Here is a 20,946-nt window from a genome sequence, read left to right on the forward strand (position 1 = left end):
GGAATATAATATTCACAAATATGTTTTCATTGGTACATAATCACCTGAAAATTGTCTGAGAGTTAGACTTTCTTTATCTTACGTTGGGCATACACTGTACAATCTTAGAAAAGTTATTCAATTCCAACTCCTACTACACAAATAAATGCCAAAGCACACAATTGATGCATTCAAACCGTTTGTCATGATTGCAAAGCCAACCTGAGTGCTCACACTGTATATGTAAAACAAAATGACCTGTCAGCTATTGAAAATACTGTCAAACATTTGTTTGAAAGCTTCACAGCAGGTAGTTTGTTTGCTCACAATAATGTTAACGAGGCAGAAACACGTGGTCTTAATCATCTGTGCCGAAATTAAGGGAAAAAAAGGCACCAGCATGCAAGAGAAGTTCTGACATATGCTGTAGTTTTACTGTCCATTTTCCACACACAACACGTCACGTTGCCATGGCAATTTCAGATGCTCTGTTTGCCACTTTGTGCAGGTGCAATGAGGGGAAAAAAAGGCACTGACATTAGGAAATCAACTTGTTGCTCTGCTTGAAAGGATCCACCAAAATTTGTCAATGTCAGAAATTTCATATCAGGAGTGACACCTGACGAAGCTAAAATTTGGTTTGACGCTAAAACGGGTTGCATGACTCAAAAATTGGATCAGAAACAGCTCAAAATGAACAGTGTATGCGCAGCTTTTGAATGAGTTGTTTATATCTATAGACGGCCCAGGTCCTCTTTCCTGGAAACTGCCATGTTTCTACAGTAGCTCAAAACGGACAAACTTAACACTAGCTCTAGATACGGCCTTTCACGTTTTTTATATGCTTGTAAAGGGAAAGTGAACCGAGGTGTTTGCAGTCTGTAAGCTCACCACTAGATGCCAAGAAATCTACACACTGGTCCTTAAACTGCGACACCTGAAGCTGCTACATTTTTTTTAAAATTAACCACCTGAAAAACATTTGGCAAACCCTACAGCAACATGTAAAATGATTGTGCTCAAGACACTGACTGTACACAAAAGCTACGTTACAACAATATCAAAAATAGACGAGGCCTTTGGCAGACCACACTCACAGAAGGCACGTACAGTTCTTAAAGTACTACCATACACAGCTAACACCACAGTTTGACTCATTTCAACATTTAGCTCAACACACAACAGCTATACAGTCATTTTCTCACTAGAAAGCAAAGACACTTTTCTACCGGGTCACTGTACTCTACACACTGTGTATCAGCCTGTTTCAGACCTTTGGTTATGCACTGTGAATAAATGGTGCACATTGGTGATATATAGGCAACATTACATTAAATATCCCAACTGTGAAACAAACTGTTCATCAGCCTCAACGTAAGCACATTAGCCTGGCTGATCCTGAGGTTTGTATCTATAAAGATTTTCTTAATCTAGCAACAATCACATGTAAGCTTAAACATTTTAGCTACATTCCTGTCACCAGTCTGTGCTTGTAAGAGGCTGAAAACAGAGAACAAGGTAATAAATTGACAGTAACAGCATCAACAAAAAAACAGTTTGTGGATGGACTCTTGAATGACACTTGCTTCTCCCTGGAAGTTAACATCAGCTACCACTAGCAGGCACCAGAAATCAAATGTAGCCCTGAAGATGCATTTACAGGGATAGTTTGGATTATTTGATATGAGGGATGAATGAGGTACTTCTCTAGACGGTCGGCTTGCCCTAAGTTTGGAAAAGCAGACGGGGGCACCAGGTAAGCAATGAACTGCTGTGGACATGATCAGCAGCAAAAGGTATTTTAGTCACTTTAAAAGGCCCACCTAAAAATGAAATTAAGCACAAATTAACCACAACAACAATATGGGTTTAAGTGTATGCTATATTTAGAATATTTTCACTGCTCTACCACTCACCGTCAGACAGCCTTTTCTGTCAGGAAACTAACATTATATATACATGGCCTTGATCTGTTATCTTGTTTGTATTATCATGTGACTTTGGTGCTTTAAAAGGATAGTTCAGATTCATAAAAGTCACACAACAACCAGAACAAACCAACAGATTGAGGCAGTGGAAACTCATGTCTTCAGTACGGTAAAATGACGCATTTCATTTGAGTTTGGTTGGTTTGGAGAGGGCAATATTTGACTTACAAAACAGTGGTTCCCCATTGGAAAAAGATGCCTGATGGCAAAGTAAAGCGGTGAAAATATTCTAAATATAGCACACACTTAAACTTGTACTGATTTTTTTTAGGTGGACCTTTTTAAGTGGTTAAGTTGCCCTTTGTTGCTGACCCTGTCCACAGCAGTACACTGCTTAGCCTCTGTGTTGGTACTTCTGCTTTTCCAAACTGGAGGTGTGCTGGTCGCCATCTACAGTAGGTGATACTCTGACTCAAAAAGTTAATGATTCAGCCCTACTTCAAATAATCCGAACTATCCCATTAAAGGATTTAGTTGAAATAGAATAACATTTCACATGCACTACGGTAACATATTTATGATATTCAAAGTAGGATTAACAGTTTTTTTTAAAAAACAAATCCATTCAACATCAACTGACAAACTTGTTCTAACTGCAAGAAACAGTAGCACTTCTAAACCATTGCTTCCTCCTTTTAAAGGTGCTAATCATTACAAACCCTCTGCACTCAAGAATTTGGTCCTTCACTTCATTAAATAGATCAGAATAAAGCTTTTCTATAGCAAAGGTAGGTGTAAAACAAAACTAAAAAAAGGCAAGATGTGCAAATTTGCCGCAGTTTACAGAGGTCTGTTAAAAAGTCCAAGAACAGTGTTTTTGGACGTTGTCTGGCTGCCATATCTACACAGCTGATGTATAAACTCACTTAAAAACCTCATATTTATCGTACATTTTTAAGTAACACAGACTGGCAAATAACCTCTCTTTTGTCAGAACCTTTAAGGTTGTATTCAGACATAATCGAGCCTTGCAGCGAATAGCCACAGGGCTGCATGTCAGTCAGGAACACATGCAAAGGTGTTTATTCTCTAAACAAGCAAGAAATAACATTTTGTTTCTATGATTCACTGGCTTTCTTGCAACCAGCGCTCCCTCCTGTCATTCAGTTTCCACGCTGCACTACATCCATTCAAAAGGAATGAGATGCCTGGTCTTTTCACTGCAATGCCCAAGTCTGTCTGAATGTACCCTTACAAGCTAAATCCAAGTGCTCCCAAGACTTTGGAGTTGAAAATTATGGTGTTTTTTCTTACATTTTGCTTTCTGCTCATTAAGTACCCAGTAATTTTGCTATCTTAAGGCCCAAAAATGTTCAAATAAGAAGGAAATGTGACTGTTTGGTTGAACGAGCCCCCATCCCGTGACATTAACCATGAAGGCTCGTCTTTCTCTCATTCACAGGAGAGTCGTGATCCAAGGCATGAAAGGTATTCAACGGATGCTTTTTTTTGTGTGTTTTTTTCTTTAACAACCTCCTGTTTGTGGATGAATCACCGCAGGGATCTTTGCTGAGTCAATCCCCTCTGGAGCAGGTCGTTAACTTCAATTTGCTGTAGTGTCACCTGAAGGCTTTCGGTAAGCTTGTGCGTGTGTGCATGTGTGTGTGTTAGCTTCAGTGTATGGGCATGTATAGAGAGAACTGTATAACCGACACTGCATTGTGCAATACCATGTGAATGTGCATGAGTTCCACTGAGTAAATCTGTGCAGTGCAGTTTGTTGGAGGGTTGTCATGTACAAAACTTTAATCCTGCTTCTTATTTCTATGGCTCACGTGTGAGAAAAATGGAGAAAAAGTGTATAGAGTTCATCTCTCCACTTTCTCAATCATTCTTCAGTCAAGCTCTTCGCATCTAAGTCCTGATTGTCTGCAGCTCACAGCTTCCTTTGTGTCCATTCTTCCTCTTCCATCCCTCCATACAGTAATTCAGCTGAGTACTTACATCATTCGATCTTTTCTGGATCTATATTGTCCAAGTCAATATCAGGCGAGGCCACACAACACATGCATAGTTTTTGTGTGTGAAGAGAGATCTCATCTGCAGTGACAGGAAAAAAAAACAGCAGTCAAGAGGTTACCCTTTAAATACTGGTGTTAAAACAAACAGCCTAAACTATTACTCGTTAAACATTTTACACCACCTTACTTACAGTATAACAACATATTGAATCATAACCTTTGTATTGTATCACCACATTCTTGCCAATACACAAAACTCCTGTACAGTCTGAGGGCTCTATATAACTGTACACCGACCTTTGAAACACTAATCTCAGTCACTCTTCAGCTCTTAACAACGCTAAGAAAAGCAGTATTTACATGTGCCTATGGTAGCCGGTCTACATGCAACTTGAGACTAATAAGCTACTTTCAGAGGTGATCCATAATATTATTACACAACCACATTCATTCACAGGGAAGTTTTACAGCTTACTGTTTGTCCTAAGACTTTGAATATTGTTGTTTTTCCTAAGAAAACCTGCTATCAATGCTGCTTTGTTCCACGCTGCTGTTTGTGCTTTAAATAACTTATAAAACGTGTTTTAAAAAGTCTGACAAACTGACATGCATGGCAGCACTGGCCGAAGCTTCTTACCGAGCATGTATTTGAAGAAGGCTGGCCGGGATGTGGGCGGTAGGTGGATGCAGAAGTAGTAGACTGGTGCACCGGACAATGCCACAGCAATTCCCACCAGAGAATTGACTGTGTCGCTGTAGAGGGGAACCACTACCAGGAAAACGCTGCACAGGCAGTAAACGATTGGGAAGAACAAAGACAGCTGCAGAAAGCAGAGAGGAAGATGACAAGGGCAATGTAAAAACAAAAAAGGGAGGAAGCAGAAAGGAAGGATGGGGGAGGGGGTGGCAAAAGGTTGAGGAAAAAAGGAGGAAGGTTAAAACTTAATACAATTATATTAATAAAATCATTATTAGTTTAAACCACATCTCTGGTGATTTAATATTGGTTCTAATCACCCTTAAATTGCTCAGTCAGCATGCAGTGCAGTCATTTGTGTGGAAAGAGAATAAAACAAATTGAGTTATCAAATTCAAACATCATTGGCCTTTAACAGCATCATTATTCATAACCAAAACTTTCACTGAGGGCAGACAGGCCTAGAAACTCTTGATGGGTAAACAAACAAATGTAAATATAAGGTAAACATGCATGAACGAGTATAAATAGCACCTTTTCTATCTGACTCTAGAAGAGATACATTTACTTGATACTCTTACTCTTTATGTTTACTGTTGATATACTTTTCTGTTCAGCCACAACATCTAATGAGGGCTGAGGGCGGTTGATGATATGATGAGAAATCACTTGGAGACTTCATGAACTCACATCTTTGACCAAAGGATGGTCCAGTTTATCCAGTATACATTTCTCTGACAGGTTGAACGTACAGAGAAGGATATATCACACATTTACAGATGTCTAGAGTCTCTTTGGCTCAAAGGAGAATTTATAAGCAAATATATTAAATATCTGCTTTATTTCTTTGGTCGGAGTTGCAAGCAGTGAATGTGAGGATGCTTGAGTTTACTGATAAGACTTTGATGAGATTTTTTTTATATATATTTTTGTAAATCTGCCAATGTAGAAATGAATGGGATGTTGGGTAGCCTTCTGAGATTTACTTTCAGATTTACTTTGATTCAGACGTTTCAAGATGTCCAAGTTTCTCAGAAAAATAATCAAAACTGCATTATCACAAACATGTCACTTAAGGATCCTATATGAGGCTATTTTTCTTTGTCACTGTGGTCACCTGTCTGAACAAAATTCCACGTCTCAGTTTCTCTGCACAGTGCAGTATGAAACATGCTGTGTGTGTGAGTCACTATGGTATGTAAACATGCATGTTAGTACTTACACGACATTAATCTTATTACCTTAATAGGTCGGGGCAGATCAGGAGCTTTGAAACGAAGGTAGATCTGACTGGCTATTGACAGGCCGATAAACAACCAATAATTAAAACTGAAGTAGTTGATCAGCTGAAAAACGTCGGGCACTGACAGGTAGATTAGAGACATGCCACCCTGAAAAGAGAAGACAAAGCACACAACCACAAAAATGAACATCATTTGAGTTTAGAAAGCAGCTGGCATCAATGACACAGGCAGATGTGATCAAACAGCAGTTTAATTTCAAAACCCACAAAAATGTGTGATACTAACATTGAAGAGCAGTGCAGGAATTGGGGTGTAACGCTTAATGTGGATCATGCACAGGACATTAGGTAAGTGGCCTTCTCTGGAACCAACAAAAAACAACCTGCAGAAGACAAAAACACAACATCACCTTGTTTGCTCATAGTTTTACTCACATTTTAAAACTCAAGAGTACAGGTAGAAATAGGATCTTGAATAGGGTTTTGTGGAGTAGAGAGGTAAATCTAGATCATGGTGAAGCTCATTAGAGTGGTGCCAGGTGTGCTTGTATCTACTCACCGGGACGCAGCGATTATGGAGGAGTTCAGTCCTCCGTAGCAGGAAATGGCCACAGACAGAGGGATCAGCCATCGAGCCCAACCCAGCACCTCATCTGCAAATGTCTGAGGAGATATTCAACAGTGTTTATCCCTCACATGAATTTATTCATACGAGTGTTAGCAAATAACATTAAAAATTACCTATTATGCTATATCCTGATGATAAATATTTATATATATTTAATATAATATCTGTAAAACACAATTCAAATTTTAAGTCACTAGAGTGCACAATGATGGGTGCCAATTCTAAAAATATTTTAACTTATCTGACTAACCTGCTAATCTCAATATGTAAACATCCCCGCATGTTTCCTGCTATTTGCCTTATGATTTAATATTTCTGACTACAAAAAGTCAGTGTAGTTCCTAAAAAACAAACAAAACAAACCAAACAAAAAAAAAATCTACTAATGACCAGCAGTAAAAGTCAACTCAGTCAGTAAGAGAGTTGATTGTTGAGTCTCATTCCCAAAAGTCCAGTATTTGATGACTTGGGAATGAGACTCAACCATCTAAAACATCAATCAGCTTTCTCAAGAACTGCTTACTGCATTTTTTTAAGAGTAAAAGGTTCTTTGTCAAGATTCGCAAAGATGTGCCTCAAGATGTCTGTGTCAAACAGGATTTAGGTTCAACAGCCAAATATTCCTTCTGGGGTTTACTAATGGTGCATCTTATGTTTAATAAAGGTGTATCATATCTTAAAATATTAACTTTTAGTGGAGTCTTTAGTCTAACCTGCTCTGGAGCACACTCTGCCCCACACAGGTTACAAAATTTGGATAAAAATATGTTCAGTGCCTTTTTTACTGGGCACCAACCTTGTGTTTATGTCTGTAAAAAAAAAAAAGAAATTAGAAAAATAAGAAGTCTAAATAAACATGCAGACAACTGCATTTATCAAAATGGGAGTCTTTCTGTTCAAAGAAGCATTCAAATGAAAACTGTCTGACTCAAAATCTAACAAATTCAGTCATGGAACAAAAGGAAATATATTACTGTCTCTTGGCTTTCAAATTCAAGACAGCACACAGCCCATGGCTTGGTGGAACATTGGGAAACCATTAGAATTAATACTCTAATAAAAAAGATTAGCAAATACCATTGTCAACAAGCCTGAGTACAAGTGTTCCTACTCCAATGCACTAATCACATCATCAGCTTCCTCATGTTCCTGTGTGGGGCGCTAACCTCTTTAGCTAAATAAGGTTCCTGTTATCATGTAGACTTTTACACAGATAACAGATAACCAAAAGGGAGTACCGAACCAGATACTGGAGCCAGTGGCTGCCAGCCAGGCTGAAAGAGATGACAACAGAAGACAGGAAGGTGAGTTCAAAACCTGCTGCCCACATGAGGCTGAGCAGATGCTGCCAATTTGGATAAGTCCTGTGATGCACTAATAGAGTTAATGGGTAGACATTAGTGTAATGCACATAGCCAGAGAGCTCATATACAGCTTCTTTAGCGCACAGGCTACTCACCACAGCAACAGCTTCACTGGTGAGAACTGTGTCGGCATCCATTACGACATAGTAAGCTATGTTGGTCAGGATGTAGATCACTGTGACAACGGGCATGGAGATGGCAATGGACAAGGGCAGGTTCCTGCAAAAGAAAATGACAAAAGTATTTTTTTTATTAATAGAAATTCTCAGTTGTATCTTAAATATTTACAGAAAAGCTACAGAAGTACTAAAGGCTTCAAGCAGGGAATCTTGACTGTACCTGGGTGAGATGAATGATGGGCATGATAAATGTAAGACTACTTGGTTTTTAAATCAGATTTATGCAACACTAGATTTACAGATTAACAGTATGTAAAGGTATGTAGTTAAGGAAAGCAATTCCATCAGGAATGAAAATCGCTTATCGTAAAATATTTTCTGAAGTATTGGAGCTTGTACCTCTCTGGGTTTTTGATCTCCTCTGTGATGAAGTTGAGTGTGTCCCAGCCAGAGTAGGAATAGAGTGCTGAATACAGGGCCAGGGCCATGTCCCCAGGGTCCAGCTTGGAGCCTTTGAATGAGTCCTCAAAGTTCTGGTCAAAACCTACAACAACACGGGGTTGTTACATGAACCCAGCACATAAAGCAGTGTTGATTTTTTCAAATTTTCTGAATATTTAATCTAGCTGAAGCCTTAATCATTATTATTTCAATATTTAGATAACCAGTATGCTCTGTATGTCATATATATTTTAATACATACACATATACATTCCCAAACCGGTTAATGAATAGAAATGAACAGAAAAGAAAAAATTCAAGACAGTTCTATGTATGCAAGATGCATAAAAAGTATAAATACACTAATAACTAACCCATTTAACATAGGCAGCAGTGTTTCCTCTAGGATTTTTTTCAGCAGCGGGGGCAGGCGTTCTGTTTCTCTTCTTAGAGAAATATTTCAATAAACTCATCTGAAAAATGCAGTCAGTTGTTACATAATGGTGTGTAGATATTAACGTTAACCTAATACTATCAATTAGTTTACTCACGTTAGCGACACTGAGTTGGCACCGGGCCAAATTAACTTAAACTACCGATAAGTTACGTAACGTTAGCTGGTCATCAACATATTGTGAACGTCTGTTTAACTTGTAAAATCTATGTCGAGTTATCTCAAGCTAATAACTTACGTCTACCTCTTCTCCGGCCGGTAATTCGCTGCTTTATTGTTTATTTGTAATTCGGGAATTCGCTCCTCTGACTCTGCCCCGTCGCCTAGGTGCTTGACGTGCTTGACGACCGCGCCCCCCAAACAACGCTAGCATCATGCAAATGAGCACGCGCAAGTATATTTCCATACTGAGCAAGATAGTTATCTGCAGTTTACCTTAGTGCTCGCAAGTACCCGACAGGAGTCTGTTTTGAAGGTGGAGAGATGCGGCGGTGGTGTATTTGCGTCAACAATAAAAAAAAAAAAAAAAAAAAAAAGAAATTTGAAGGCGTGGCCGCCACTCCTAAATGAATGTAGAGGAAACACTGGGCAGTATTTTGAGCAAGCTGGTCCAATGTATTTGTCAAGGTTTCATTAAAATCGGAGAAGTGGTACAGCAGATACAAACAATATCACTGATGCAAAATGAAAACATTGTTTCATATCAACATCTTTAAGATACACCTTTATTTTGAAACTGTCACGGCCCATCTTTGTCTATGAACCCTGACAGATATTGAGACAAATTTTATATTTTTATGTTTGTTTTGTTGTTTTTGTAATGTTCTTGTTAAGTCATGTGTGTTAGTAGAGTCAATTCAAAGTAAATTTTACTGCACTTAACCAGTTCCAATTATTTGTTTTTTGTTGTTGTTTTTTATGGCTAAAAGCAGGAAAGAAAGAGGTGGCAACTTCTTCTGTAACTGTATGAAATGATATGATATTGTCTTGATTGCCAGCCCCTAAATTAGGGTTACAAATTTTGTGTATTTTCTTTCACAGAGAGTTGAAGTTGAAAATGCTCACAATGGATTAATGGATTAATTATTCATCATTAATTAACATCCTAAGACATCAGTTAAATTCATGAATTCCTACCTTGAGCCAGCTTAACCAGGCCAGTAATGATGATGACAATAAGAGCGAGGACCTTGGCTACGGTGGAGATGACTTGAAGAATAGCACCCCATTTCACTTTCATACAATTCACAAATGTCAACAGACCTGATTGAGAGAACAAGTAAGAAAAAAAGCAGTTAATCAATGCCAACTAAAATTTACAGTCAAGTACTTCTGAATTTGTTTCTATAATTAAGTAAATAAGAAGTGGACTTCATGTATCAACTTGAAAAAAACTGTTTTGCACAGTTTATATGTGGTAAGAGCACAAACACTACTGAGTCAAGGTGTTTGATGTGGGCCTTTAAGAACTGACAGGATTTCCACATTAAAGCTCACTGGCAGATTGTCCTGTTGATATGGTGACATACCAGTCTGACACCCTGCTTAATCACACAATTCCTTCCTTGTATGCAACAGACTTTGCACAAAACCTTAGACCACATCTAAACTAATCCAACAGGTTTAACGATGAACAGCTGTATTTTCATTTCCATTCTAGACTTTACACAAAGCTTTAAGGCTGCTATTTCCTAAACACAATAGATCCAAGGCGTTCAGAGGAAATCAAAAGGTATTAAGTCAAGTTACACACTTATCCCTTTAAGTGCAATGAAAACAAATATGAAATTCAGCAGCCATGTTTGGAAAAAAAAACCCAGACCATGCATGACTTACCATGTACCAGTAGTGCTGGTATCAAATACTACAGAGGCTATTTTGAAGAAGTGTATCCTTTAAAGGGTAGTTCTGGTATTTTTAAGCCTCGGCCCTACTTTTTTTTTTTTTTTTTTAACCTTTTAAATAATAGTAGAGTAATAATAGTAATAGTACTCGCCAACTATTTTGATAGGTGAATAATTGGTTTGAGTAAGTTTTCTGAAGAACAAAGTCAAAATTCTCAAATTCCAGCTTTTTAACTGAATATTTTCTGGTTGTTTTTGCTGACATTTCATAGACTAAACAATTACTTGAGAAATTAATTGTTAGTTGCAGCCTTAACGATTGAGTACAAAAGGTTTTGGAATTGGCTCAGTAGATCACCTCAGGGGGGCAAATGTCAATCAACAGCTTCAGACAGCAAACCTGTACTGAATGCAGTCTAGCACCTCAAAAAATAAACTGACACATTTTACTTGAACCTGTGATTTTCAGGACATCTTAACGTACTGTCTGTATGGGGCTTTAAGTTGCGACAGACAACAGTGCAATTAAGCAAGCAGGCTGATAACCAAAAACATAAATAGGATAACTATTGCCTGTTCTACAGTGTTTGCAAGTGAACTGCAAACCCACATGGCCACATAAACATCAGCCAACAGTTTTAAATTAATCATGTCCACACTGAGCAAGTGATGAGAGCAGAGTCATCCTAGGTCGCAAAAACAGCTGCACTGCGTCTAGTTGGTTCACCAAGCCTTTTAAAATGATGCTGCTGGTTAAAATTACATTTGAAGGGCAGTATTTTTTTATGCTGGGGATTGAAAGAGGCTGTCTGGTCAAACCTTCCTGCCACAACAGCCCCACAATGACACTCACTTACTGCAGACACTACTACATAATACTACAGCTGTAAAACATATAGACACTCACTCAACTGTGTCCTTTCACCACTAATGTAAACACACACAAAACAGGGTAAGCAGAGCATGTTAAGGGTGTTCAGTAGAGGGAGAGCCTTACATATGATGGCAGCAGCGATGAGGCGGACAGCATCATTGGGGGCTGAACAGGTGGGATAGAAGGGCTGGACCAGGTAGTTGGAGAAGGTCAGAGCTATCACCGCCTGACAAGCTGGCTCAACTATCATCAGGGACGTCCACAATCTAAAGCGGAATATAGGGCATAAATATAACATATTGTCAATAACAATTAATAAATCAAACCTCAATTGCAGTTCTGTACATGCTTGATGTTAGTGAACTTCCTCTTTAAAGTCTTCAAAACCTGACCAAACATACAGCAGAAAGAATAAAAGTGTACTGAATATGATGTTCAGTGTCACTGGTTAAACCTAAGTGAACCCTGTACTTAACATGCCAAACCATATGGGTGTATGGATAAATTTAATTTTAGCTGCACTATACTTCCTGTTTAGTAGACTTGAAAGAATGAACATGTGGTATAATTGTGTGTTCACACCAAAAGCAAAGCGTATTTTCCCCTTGTGTTAGTTTAACCACTAAAGGATTTTGGGAACATTTTGGGAGCTCTCCTCTCGCCCATAAACAAGTCTGCATCATAGCAGAATCATAGCAGTGCAACTCCAGTGTTTCTTCCTCCAGAAGCTCCAGTCTGCCTCCAGCACTCTTCTCCAGGGCTCCCCAGCTCTCAGCAGTTGTTTGTCAGCTGTCCCATCACACCGCCCGGTCACCTCCCCACAACACCCAGCAAAAACCCACGATAGATGCAAATTTTTTGTTCAAGTTAGATGCTTTCAACTTGTGTGAACACACAAATGACACATATTTACATTAATTTTGTGTGTCATCTACTTGTGCCAAAAAAAAGTATTGGCTTTCTGTGTGAACATGCCACAAGTACTGAGACTGTGCTGTTTGTTGTTTCTGATTAGGCTGTGTTAAAAGAGTGTGTTAACAGACAGAAAAAGAGAAATGACAACATACCGAATAAAAGCCAAGAAACCTCCAAAGGCTTCCAGGATGTAGGCGTAGGACGCTCCAGATTTACGGATGGTGGTACCCAGCTCAGCATAGCATAACGCTCCAAATACAGAAAATACCCCTCCAATGGCCCAAACTACCAGGGACAGGCCAAATGAGCCTGTGTACTTCAGAACCCCCTGCAGGACATCAAATGAGATTACAGAATTAGATTTGGTGCAGTTAAAATTAACTTTGCATTGCATTTGCATGCTTGTTTCAATTTCGCTAGGATGGTGTGACAAGTGTTACTTGATCTAAGGTGCAGACTAAACAATGGCACCAAGATCAGCAACCTAACTAGTGTGAACAACAAACAATCATACACACAGTAAAACAAACCTTTCACATTACTCAATAGGTATAGATAATAATAGGAAAGCTGAGACTCTCACCTTGGGAGAGACGAAGATTCCAGAGCCGATCATGTTTCCTACAATGAGACAGACCCCATGGAGGAGAGAAATCTCCTGCTTCAACCGCACACCACTGCCCTGAGACGCTGAGTCTGCCTCGGCAACCATTCTGAAGGATTTACAGCCTTCAGCCTCAACTCAGGGGAGGTAACAGGGGAGAGATGGGGGAGTTGTAAAGAGGACAGACTGATTCCAGGCAGCACCAGAAACTGAGACAGAGTGAAAGAATGGAACAAAATACTGGACAAATTGAAAAGAGGGGCGTGGACCAAAACAAGAGAGATGGAGGTGGGAGGGTTACTGGAAGGCACAGATTATACCCGCCTCATACAGCCATTGTGGAAACTGAGGAGTAACTCTGCACCAGGTTAATCTGTAAGAAAAACAAGGAAAGGAAAGGAAATGCATGAATGATCCTGATTCAGTGTTTCACAGGCGTATACCTCTATGCCACCTAATAGACACTTGACAGTAGCTGCAAATGAGGAAATGAATGAATGAATGGATTTAATCAATGCCTTTCAAGATTCATCCAGGAAGCAGTAAGTAAAGAACAAGCCTGCTACAGAAACCACAAACCAGTCTCTCAACAAAGAGAGCAAAAATACATGACACTATTACTGATACACAGTTGCATTGGCCTAATAACCAAAATCACAAAACGTTGGTTGGTTATCAAGAAGCACTGTTAGGGGATAAAGAACAATAAACACACTCCATGAGTCTATTGATTGATTGAGTGTGTGTGTGTGTGTTTATTTGCAGTTATGTCTAATTATTAGAAGTACCAGAGAAAATTGACTGATTCAATGCCCTGATGTCAATTAGGATTTAAATAAAAAATACTGGCCTATAAATCCTTATAGAATTTTTTTAACTCTCGATATCGATCAGGCTTTAATTGATACCCCTTTAATTTTAAGGACTCGAGGTCAAGCCAAACAAATATCACTCCACTTGCAGAGGTTGCGTTTGACTTTCTTGTCGTCTGTCATTTTGACAGCCAGGCTCATAAAAATTCTGTCATCTATTATTAACCATCATTTTAATGACGCATTATTTTCAAAAACAACTCGATATGACACGACTTGCAATAACATTTGATACATAGAACAGCCTTATAGATTATGTATTTATAAGGGCACAGGGAGAAAAGATGCACAGAGACACCGAGTGTGTTCTCACTTTTCATGTCAACAGTAGAGGTCTGCTGACAACACAAAGTGTTGCAAGTGGTTGATAATAGTAGTATTAGCCATTTGCTTGTCCTTCATCCTCCACCATATAAATCCCTCTTTTCTTAACAATTATTAATTATAGTTCAGTCAATTAAGCAATTGTTTCCCTAGATTTAGTGACTTTTCAGACCCTCTTAGCTCTTAGTAACTTTACTTCCTAAAAAGCGACTAGTGACAAATATAGCGACTTATTCAGATGATCACGGAAAAGGCAAGAAATTTATTTAAATATATTAGGCTCCCTCCTTGTCCTCTTGTCATCTAGCACTGTACACAGCCAGACAGGTGTAGCATGTGGGTGTGGCATGTGGGGCAAGCAGGTTTGAGCTCCTCTCTCAGTCTTTGCCTCCAGGTCTAGATGTTCTGTAGCTTGTAAATACCTAAATAGTACATATGATCTTCCCTCTACCTTTTTTAAAAACTTTTTCCCCCCTTAAAATACCATGTCCCTGCAGTGAGTTTGATTATTTGGCTAAAGATTTCTCTATTTAAGATGATCTCTCCTTTGCTGCAATTGACAAGATCACTTGTTACAGTAGATCACCTTTAGAGTTTTAATCTGTCAAAATGGCAGAAAACCTTCAGATTTCAATGATCAAAAATTCAATGACTGAAAATATTTGGTTAACGTGACCTCTGGCCTCTTTTAATCTGATGCTTCACTTAACAAGGAGCATAATTCACAGGTAGCACTAAAAAAAAAAAAAACGAGCTTGTCACAGCTTAACCATAACTAACCAAACTTGTCTTTCTTGGAAGAACCTATACAAATAAGTTACAGATGTCCATAACAAACAGACCAACAAATGAGACTCCAAAAAGACATGCAACATTTCCTTTTTCCCATATTGAAACAAAAACAGTGAATTGGAACAACACTTTAATAATTTACACCACAAATTTAGTTAATTGTTATTTTTTTCTAGTTGTTTTCATGGGTTTGATATTTCCACCAGATTTAATTTTGTTGTGCTGATTCAGGTGGTTTTACAACCTTGTGGCACTACGTTCTAACACTGCAGCTATGGCAAGACACTGCTTGCAAAGTATGTGCTTTAGAAAATCATCTTTTCCGTGTGATCAAAAAACAGACAGACTTTACGCCTAGGGTTATCATGTGATCTGTATCTGTATTTGCAGTTGAGTAATGTTTGATGAGTAGTGTTTTGTCCATGGAGAACACAATGCTGTATGACGGTACAACCAAAGATAACACTCTACAATAGTTAAATATGAATATAAAGTATCACCACTATCTGTACAGCTTTAACTATGAACAGGCTCCCATCTCAGTGTGTGCACAATAATGTCTATAACAAGCTGGAATTAACAGGCGTATCTATTGAGCAAAGTTATTCTTAAAGCTTCAAAACAGAAATAGAAGAGTGGTCTACAGTTAGCACACTGACTGCGCAATTAGTTGTGAAATAATCACAATATGGCAAAGTGCAGAACCCTGCAATTTTTTGATAAAACACTGTGGGGACATTGAATAAATGGAAGTTTTAATCATTGAAATTGTTCTCTTTTGGGGCAGACACATTTTCTGTTCATTAAAATAGCCATTATTGATGGAGAGAAAGTCATAAATGTAACAGATGATTCCATACTTTAACAGTTGTGTACATGTGTTAAATACACGTTACATTCAGCTATATACACCCTCATGCCCCACCTACTATACACGCTCTTTTCATGTTTGAAATACAAACACAGAAACCGTGAAACTACCAAAACCAAACAGCACCCCCTGATAAAGAGAAAGACTTATAATATTGCTCCCACAGAAACATGGTGTGGTGTGGAGGTGGGGTGGCTTCAGTGTCCAACACAACTCATTATATGTTCAGTTGCTCAGTATTTTAGCTACAATGCAGGTCTGAACAAAACGAACTGCCCATTTGGCTGAGACAAGAAAAATGCCATGTCCGGTGAGAAAATCTAGCGACTCACCTGCCCATTGAACCCTGCATGGCTTTTTAGTTAGTTAGTTTTTAGTAGTTTTACATTCTAACTGTACACAAATATTTTTTTATACTATGAATGACTAGGACTGCACAGCTGTGTTATGTACAATGAATACAGCAATACTGACACTGTGTTTGGAGTCTCTGCTCTGGTGCATTAAATCCAGTGCTTCCAATTCACTAGTAAACCCTGAACAGTCAAGAAAAAAATGTTTGTGCACACTGTAACCCCCACTAAGCTTTCCAAACGCATACATGTTCTGATTGCAAAGTTCACTTTGTGCTCCATTTCTTATGAGCAGAATGATTGTGAAATGATCATACACCACCCAACAGTTTCTTAAGTGTTGGATGAGGATTCTGAAAAACTGGTACTTATTAATAGGGCTAATGATGATTTTCACTGTCATTCAATCTGTTGATTATATTCTCAATTAATTGATTAGTTGTTTGGTCTATTAAGAGTCAGAAAATGTCAGTCATTCATCGATACACACGCACAGTATATTAGTCAACTTACAAAAAAAAAAAAAATCTAATTTACTCACTTTTGTCATTCATCAAGCCAAAGACCTAGTTACAGATTGACAGCTGCTAAGATTTGATTGCTTTTCCCTGTTTTATGTCATGATTTTAGCTGATATAAGCACTGCAGACTCAAGATGTGCCTTGTCATCGTAACTTTCAGACTGGATAAACCACATTCAAACCACAGACGCTCAAGGAATGAAAACAGTAGAGTGATAAAAGGTACTTGACCTACTCTGTGTATTATCTAAAGGAGGTGGCTTTTGGCACAATCTTAGTTTGGAGAAGCATGGGAATACCAGTGTAGGAAGCTAAGCAATACTGCTGTGCAATATACTGATGTGTCTGTATGAATATTTTCACCGATTTACTTTGCCATCAGATGTTTCCAATGGGAGACCATCATTAAATATCGCTTTCTTCAAAGCCACTTTTGGCAAAAACAGTCATTTTAACTCGAAGAACACTGAGTTAAAAGTTTACTTCTGCCTCAATTGTTTAATATGTTTCAGCTATTTTGTGATTTCATTGTTTTAAAAAGGTTGAACTCACCAGAAAATCTCTGATTTCAGTTTTTAAATGTAAATATTTTCTTGTTTCTTTAGTCCTCTATGACAGTAAATTGAATATCTTTGGGTTGTGGACAAAAGAAGACATTCAAGAACATCATTTTGTGCTTTGGGAAACACTGATTGACATTTTTCCACCATTTTCTGACATTTTATAGACCAAACAACTAATCAATTAAAGCTAGGGTAGGCAACATTGTTTTGGTATCAGTGAGAAATAACTTCATAATAACCTTTCAGCATATTGTAAATCAAGTGGTCTGAGACAGAACTACACTTCTGCACCTTCTCTTGACTGTTTTCAGGATTTAGAGAATCTGGCCCGTGACAGTAGACTTTAACCAATTACATGTCTTCTCAGACCAGGGGCTCCTGTTGGCTGTTCTACTAGTGCAGCTGCACGTGCATGTTCCTTCAGTGAGACCCTGGATCAATACCTGTAACTCCTGCAGGAAAAGTCGCTATAAAACTGTATTATCAGAAAGAGAATCTTGAAGAGAGTCCAGCTAATGAGCAACATGCTCAGCCCAGGAGTCTGTCAGCTCACTCATTTACATACGAGTTCACCTTCAGTTGTATTCATTCATGTGTATTGCGGAGCTTTACTGCGGACCAAGAGGACCGGGCAGAGCTGAGAGACAGAGCCGACACACAGCTGCTCATAGCTGGGGAGCTCTGCAGGAGAGGGCTGGCGGCAGACTGGAGCTTTCTGGAGGAAGAAACAACAGACTTGCTCTGATGCTGACTACTTTATTGGCAGGAGGGGAGCTCAAAGTATATGTCTCAAACTTTTGGGATTAAAAACTGGATTTATTTTTATTCATACTTCTCAGACCTCTGAGCAGCGACGAAGAAATTGCAGACCAGCCAGAGGAGAGCTCAGCCTTTGTTTTTGAAACTTTTGGGATTAAAAAGTAGATTGATCTTCACATTTGCTTGTAAGCATGTGCGTAGCAGGAACTACGGAGGAGCCGACCGTGCTGTTTACAGTAAGATAACAGTAAGAGACTCTGTGTCCATGCTGACTGGAGGAGAAATGTATTTGAAAGTCATGGAGTGAGAGTAAAGAGTGGAAGGATGTAACATTAAAGGAGAGAATCGACTTCTTTGACTGGCGAGTAGTCTGTACTAATACACAAATACACACAAGGAGCTTCTGGACTGACATTTTTTGCTGTGCCGAGTCAAACTGATTGCACTGATTTGCATTTCCAGAACTGCTTTTATCGTGCTGAGCTTTGCAGAGCCACGACACACTTTGGAGCGGGGACACAGTGAGCCCGACTTGCTTCCAAGCAGGCTGCCATCACGTTGCGCCAACCACGGCCAAAACGTGATGAACCTTCTTTCTCCCTCTCCAACATGCGAGTGTTGTGATACTGAGCTCATATGTCTGCAGGAGAGCAGAGAAAAAGACATTTTTATAAGTCTCTTTATGTTCAGCTCTCAGTATTTCACATCTACCTTCACACTGAATCTTTATGTTCGGAAACATAGTTTATCCCGTCTGTCTGTGTTTTGTACTGTCAGGTGTCTGTTTTATTACACACAGTTGACGTTTGTTGGTCTGTGCTCGTTCATGATTAACTTGGTAAACTGTTGTCTCCGCACATTTAGTGCATGCTGCTTGTCTGGTTGGATGGGCTGAGGACGGAGAAAACAATGCCTAACTCAGATGAGACTCAACAATCAACCATTTTTCGGCTTTCTACCTACTGCAGCTTTAATCGAGAAAATAATTATTAGCTGCAGCCCTAGCTACACTTTTTCTGAATACTATTATTGGCCTAATTATATAACATTAGAATTTAAGAGACTTGTCTCCTTGCTTGTTTTTTTTTTTATTTTATTTTATTATTTTTTTCTTCTTACAAATACAAATCTACATAACACAAGACTGAAAATATTGAAAATCCATATGACTTAGCCTATAGTTGTTCATACAGAGGTAAGGCTGCAACTAATGACTGTTTTTATTATCGATTAATCTTTTGATCATTTTCTTGATTAACTGATTAATTGTTTGGTCCATAAAATTGCTGAAAATGGTGAAAAATGTGTTGATCAGCATTTCCCAAAGTGCAAGATGATTTCCTTATATATCTTGTTTTGTCCACAATGATGACAAAATGTTTTCTGTTCTAGAAGACTACAGAAACCAGAAAATATTCACACTGGAAAAGCTTAAGACAGAATTTGGACTTATTTCTGTGAAAAAACAAAAGAAAAAAAAAACTTCAGTAGTTGATAATCAAAATTGTTAGTGGTTAATTTAATAGTTGACAGCTATCTGATCCTAATCCAGATCCTTGTAGCTCTCTATACATCTCTGTTCCCACTACATGCACGCAAACATTTTTCAAATCTGATGATACAACTTTAATTGAAACTTTAGCAGGGAAAAAAAATCATGTTAAATACTTACGATCATAAGAACAATGCCTGAACCAAAAAACCTTCATAATCATATTTTATATTAAAATGAACTTATTCAGTCTGGTCACTAAGCACAATGTCAGGCTGTAGCTCCTCATGTACCCTCAGATTTTCAGTCGGGGAGTTTAGTACACCGAGCCACAGTGAGGCTGTGGTTGAGCAACATCTGTCTTGTCGGCACCATGTGTCCCATTACTAGACCAATGAAATTATGCTAGCATCTGTTCTCCGTGTTTAAGCAACATGGCTGCTGCTGTTGTTCGCGAGCTTAAGTGACATCACTGTGGAGAAAATTACTTTATTCCGCATCACTCAATAACATATATGTCCCATGTTCTTAACGAAAAACATATGGATACGTTCAGTAGAGCACCAATCTATTAGTTAATGAACTTTTCCGTTAACAGCTGATCACACATAAAGAAACGACGTCCTCATATTTCAGACAGAAGTTTCCCTCTCTATAAACTAGCTGTGCATACCGCGATCAGAGAGATGATAGGGGATGGCGTGAAACGGGGACACCGTTTTGACACGAAGTAGGCAACGGTCACTTCAGGTGTGAGACTTAATATTTTAACGTGACACCGATCAGTTCAGCTAGCTAATGAACCAAATTGATTCACAGTGACAAACACAGCCTGTGCTCCTAATGTTCCGCGCGAACACACAAATTCACTGATCTCTAGTTAATGATTGGCGCCGGTTGGATTGATAGTCTTATTAGCACCGGTCTGATTAGTACACAATTCTCGAGCTAACACTGGTCTCTACCTAAACACTGACCATATAAAGTCAGTGTGCTGCGGATCTGCAGTATGGCATGCGGCTAACGGTGGCTAGCTGATGCATACATACGGGATGCATCTACATGCTAACGTTCGTGTGTTGTATATTCTATATGATGGTGGCGATCGCGTAGAAACGCGAAAATATCATTTAGTAGCCCAGGGTGGAATTCAAAAGTCGTAGATAATATCTGTATCCATGCATAAAATATAAGAGAAACGAATTACCTTTGTTGTGTTGTCTTTTCTCCAGTGAAGTAAGCAGCAACATGCGAGTCGTGCTTCTGATCTGAGAGAACAACTTCAGTT

The 20,946-nt window shown here is 38.7% G+C and overlaps 1 protein-coding gene across 1 annotated transcript; it reads right to left on the reverse strand.

Moving 5' to 3' along the window:
- Nucleotides 1-3,661: 3,661 nt before the first annotated feature.
- Nucleotides 3,662-20,946, reverse strand: LOC146313047 (Y+L amino acid transporter 2). The gene is made up of 12 exons (XM_084738383.1): nt 20,866-20,946; nt 13,091-13,484; nt 12,660-12,835; nt 11,716-11,858; nt 10,012-10,137; nt 8,379-8,523; nt 7,956-8,079; nt 6,428-6,531; nt 6,155-6,251; nt 5,867-6,016; nt 4,566-4,749; nt 3,662-4,007 (listed from the first exon to the last, which is right to left on the reverse strand). The coding sequence occupies exons 2-12, from the start codon at nt 13,217-13,219 to the stop codon at nt 3,913-3,915; spliced, it is 1,473 nt and encodes a 490-aa protein (XP_084594509.1). The 5' UTR covers nt 13,220-13,484; nt 20,866-20,946; the 3' UTR covers nt 3,662-3,912.

This window comes from Lutjanus erythropterus, chromosome 16 (assembly GCF_056507025.1).
Source record: "Lutjanus erythropterus isolate fLutEry1 chromosome 16, fLutEry1.hap2, whole genome shotgun sequence".
Taxonomy (NCBI): domain Eukaryota; kingdom Metazoa; phylum Chordata; class Actinopteri; order Lutjaniformes; family Lutjanidae; genus Lutjanus; species Lutjanus erythropterus.

Bases quoted from the DNA above. Each gene is read 5' to 3' on its own strand.
- LOC146313047 (XM_084738383.1), bottom strand. From the start codon at position 13,219: ATGGTTGCCGAGGCAGACTCAGCGTCTCAGGGCAGTGGTGTGCGGTTG. The intron at 11,859-12,659 runs GTATGTTGTCAT...ATTCCGCTTTAG, and splicing joins GGTTTCTTGGCTTTTATTCG to ATTGTGGACGTCCCTGATGA. The intron at 6,252-6,427 runs GTGAGTAGATAC...TGTCTTCTGCAG, and splicing joins TCCATAATCGCTGCGTCCCG to GTTGTTTTTTGTTGGTTCCA.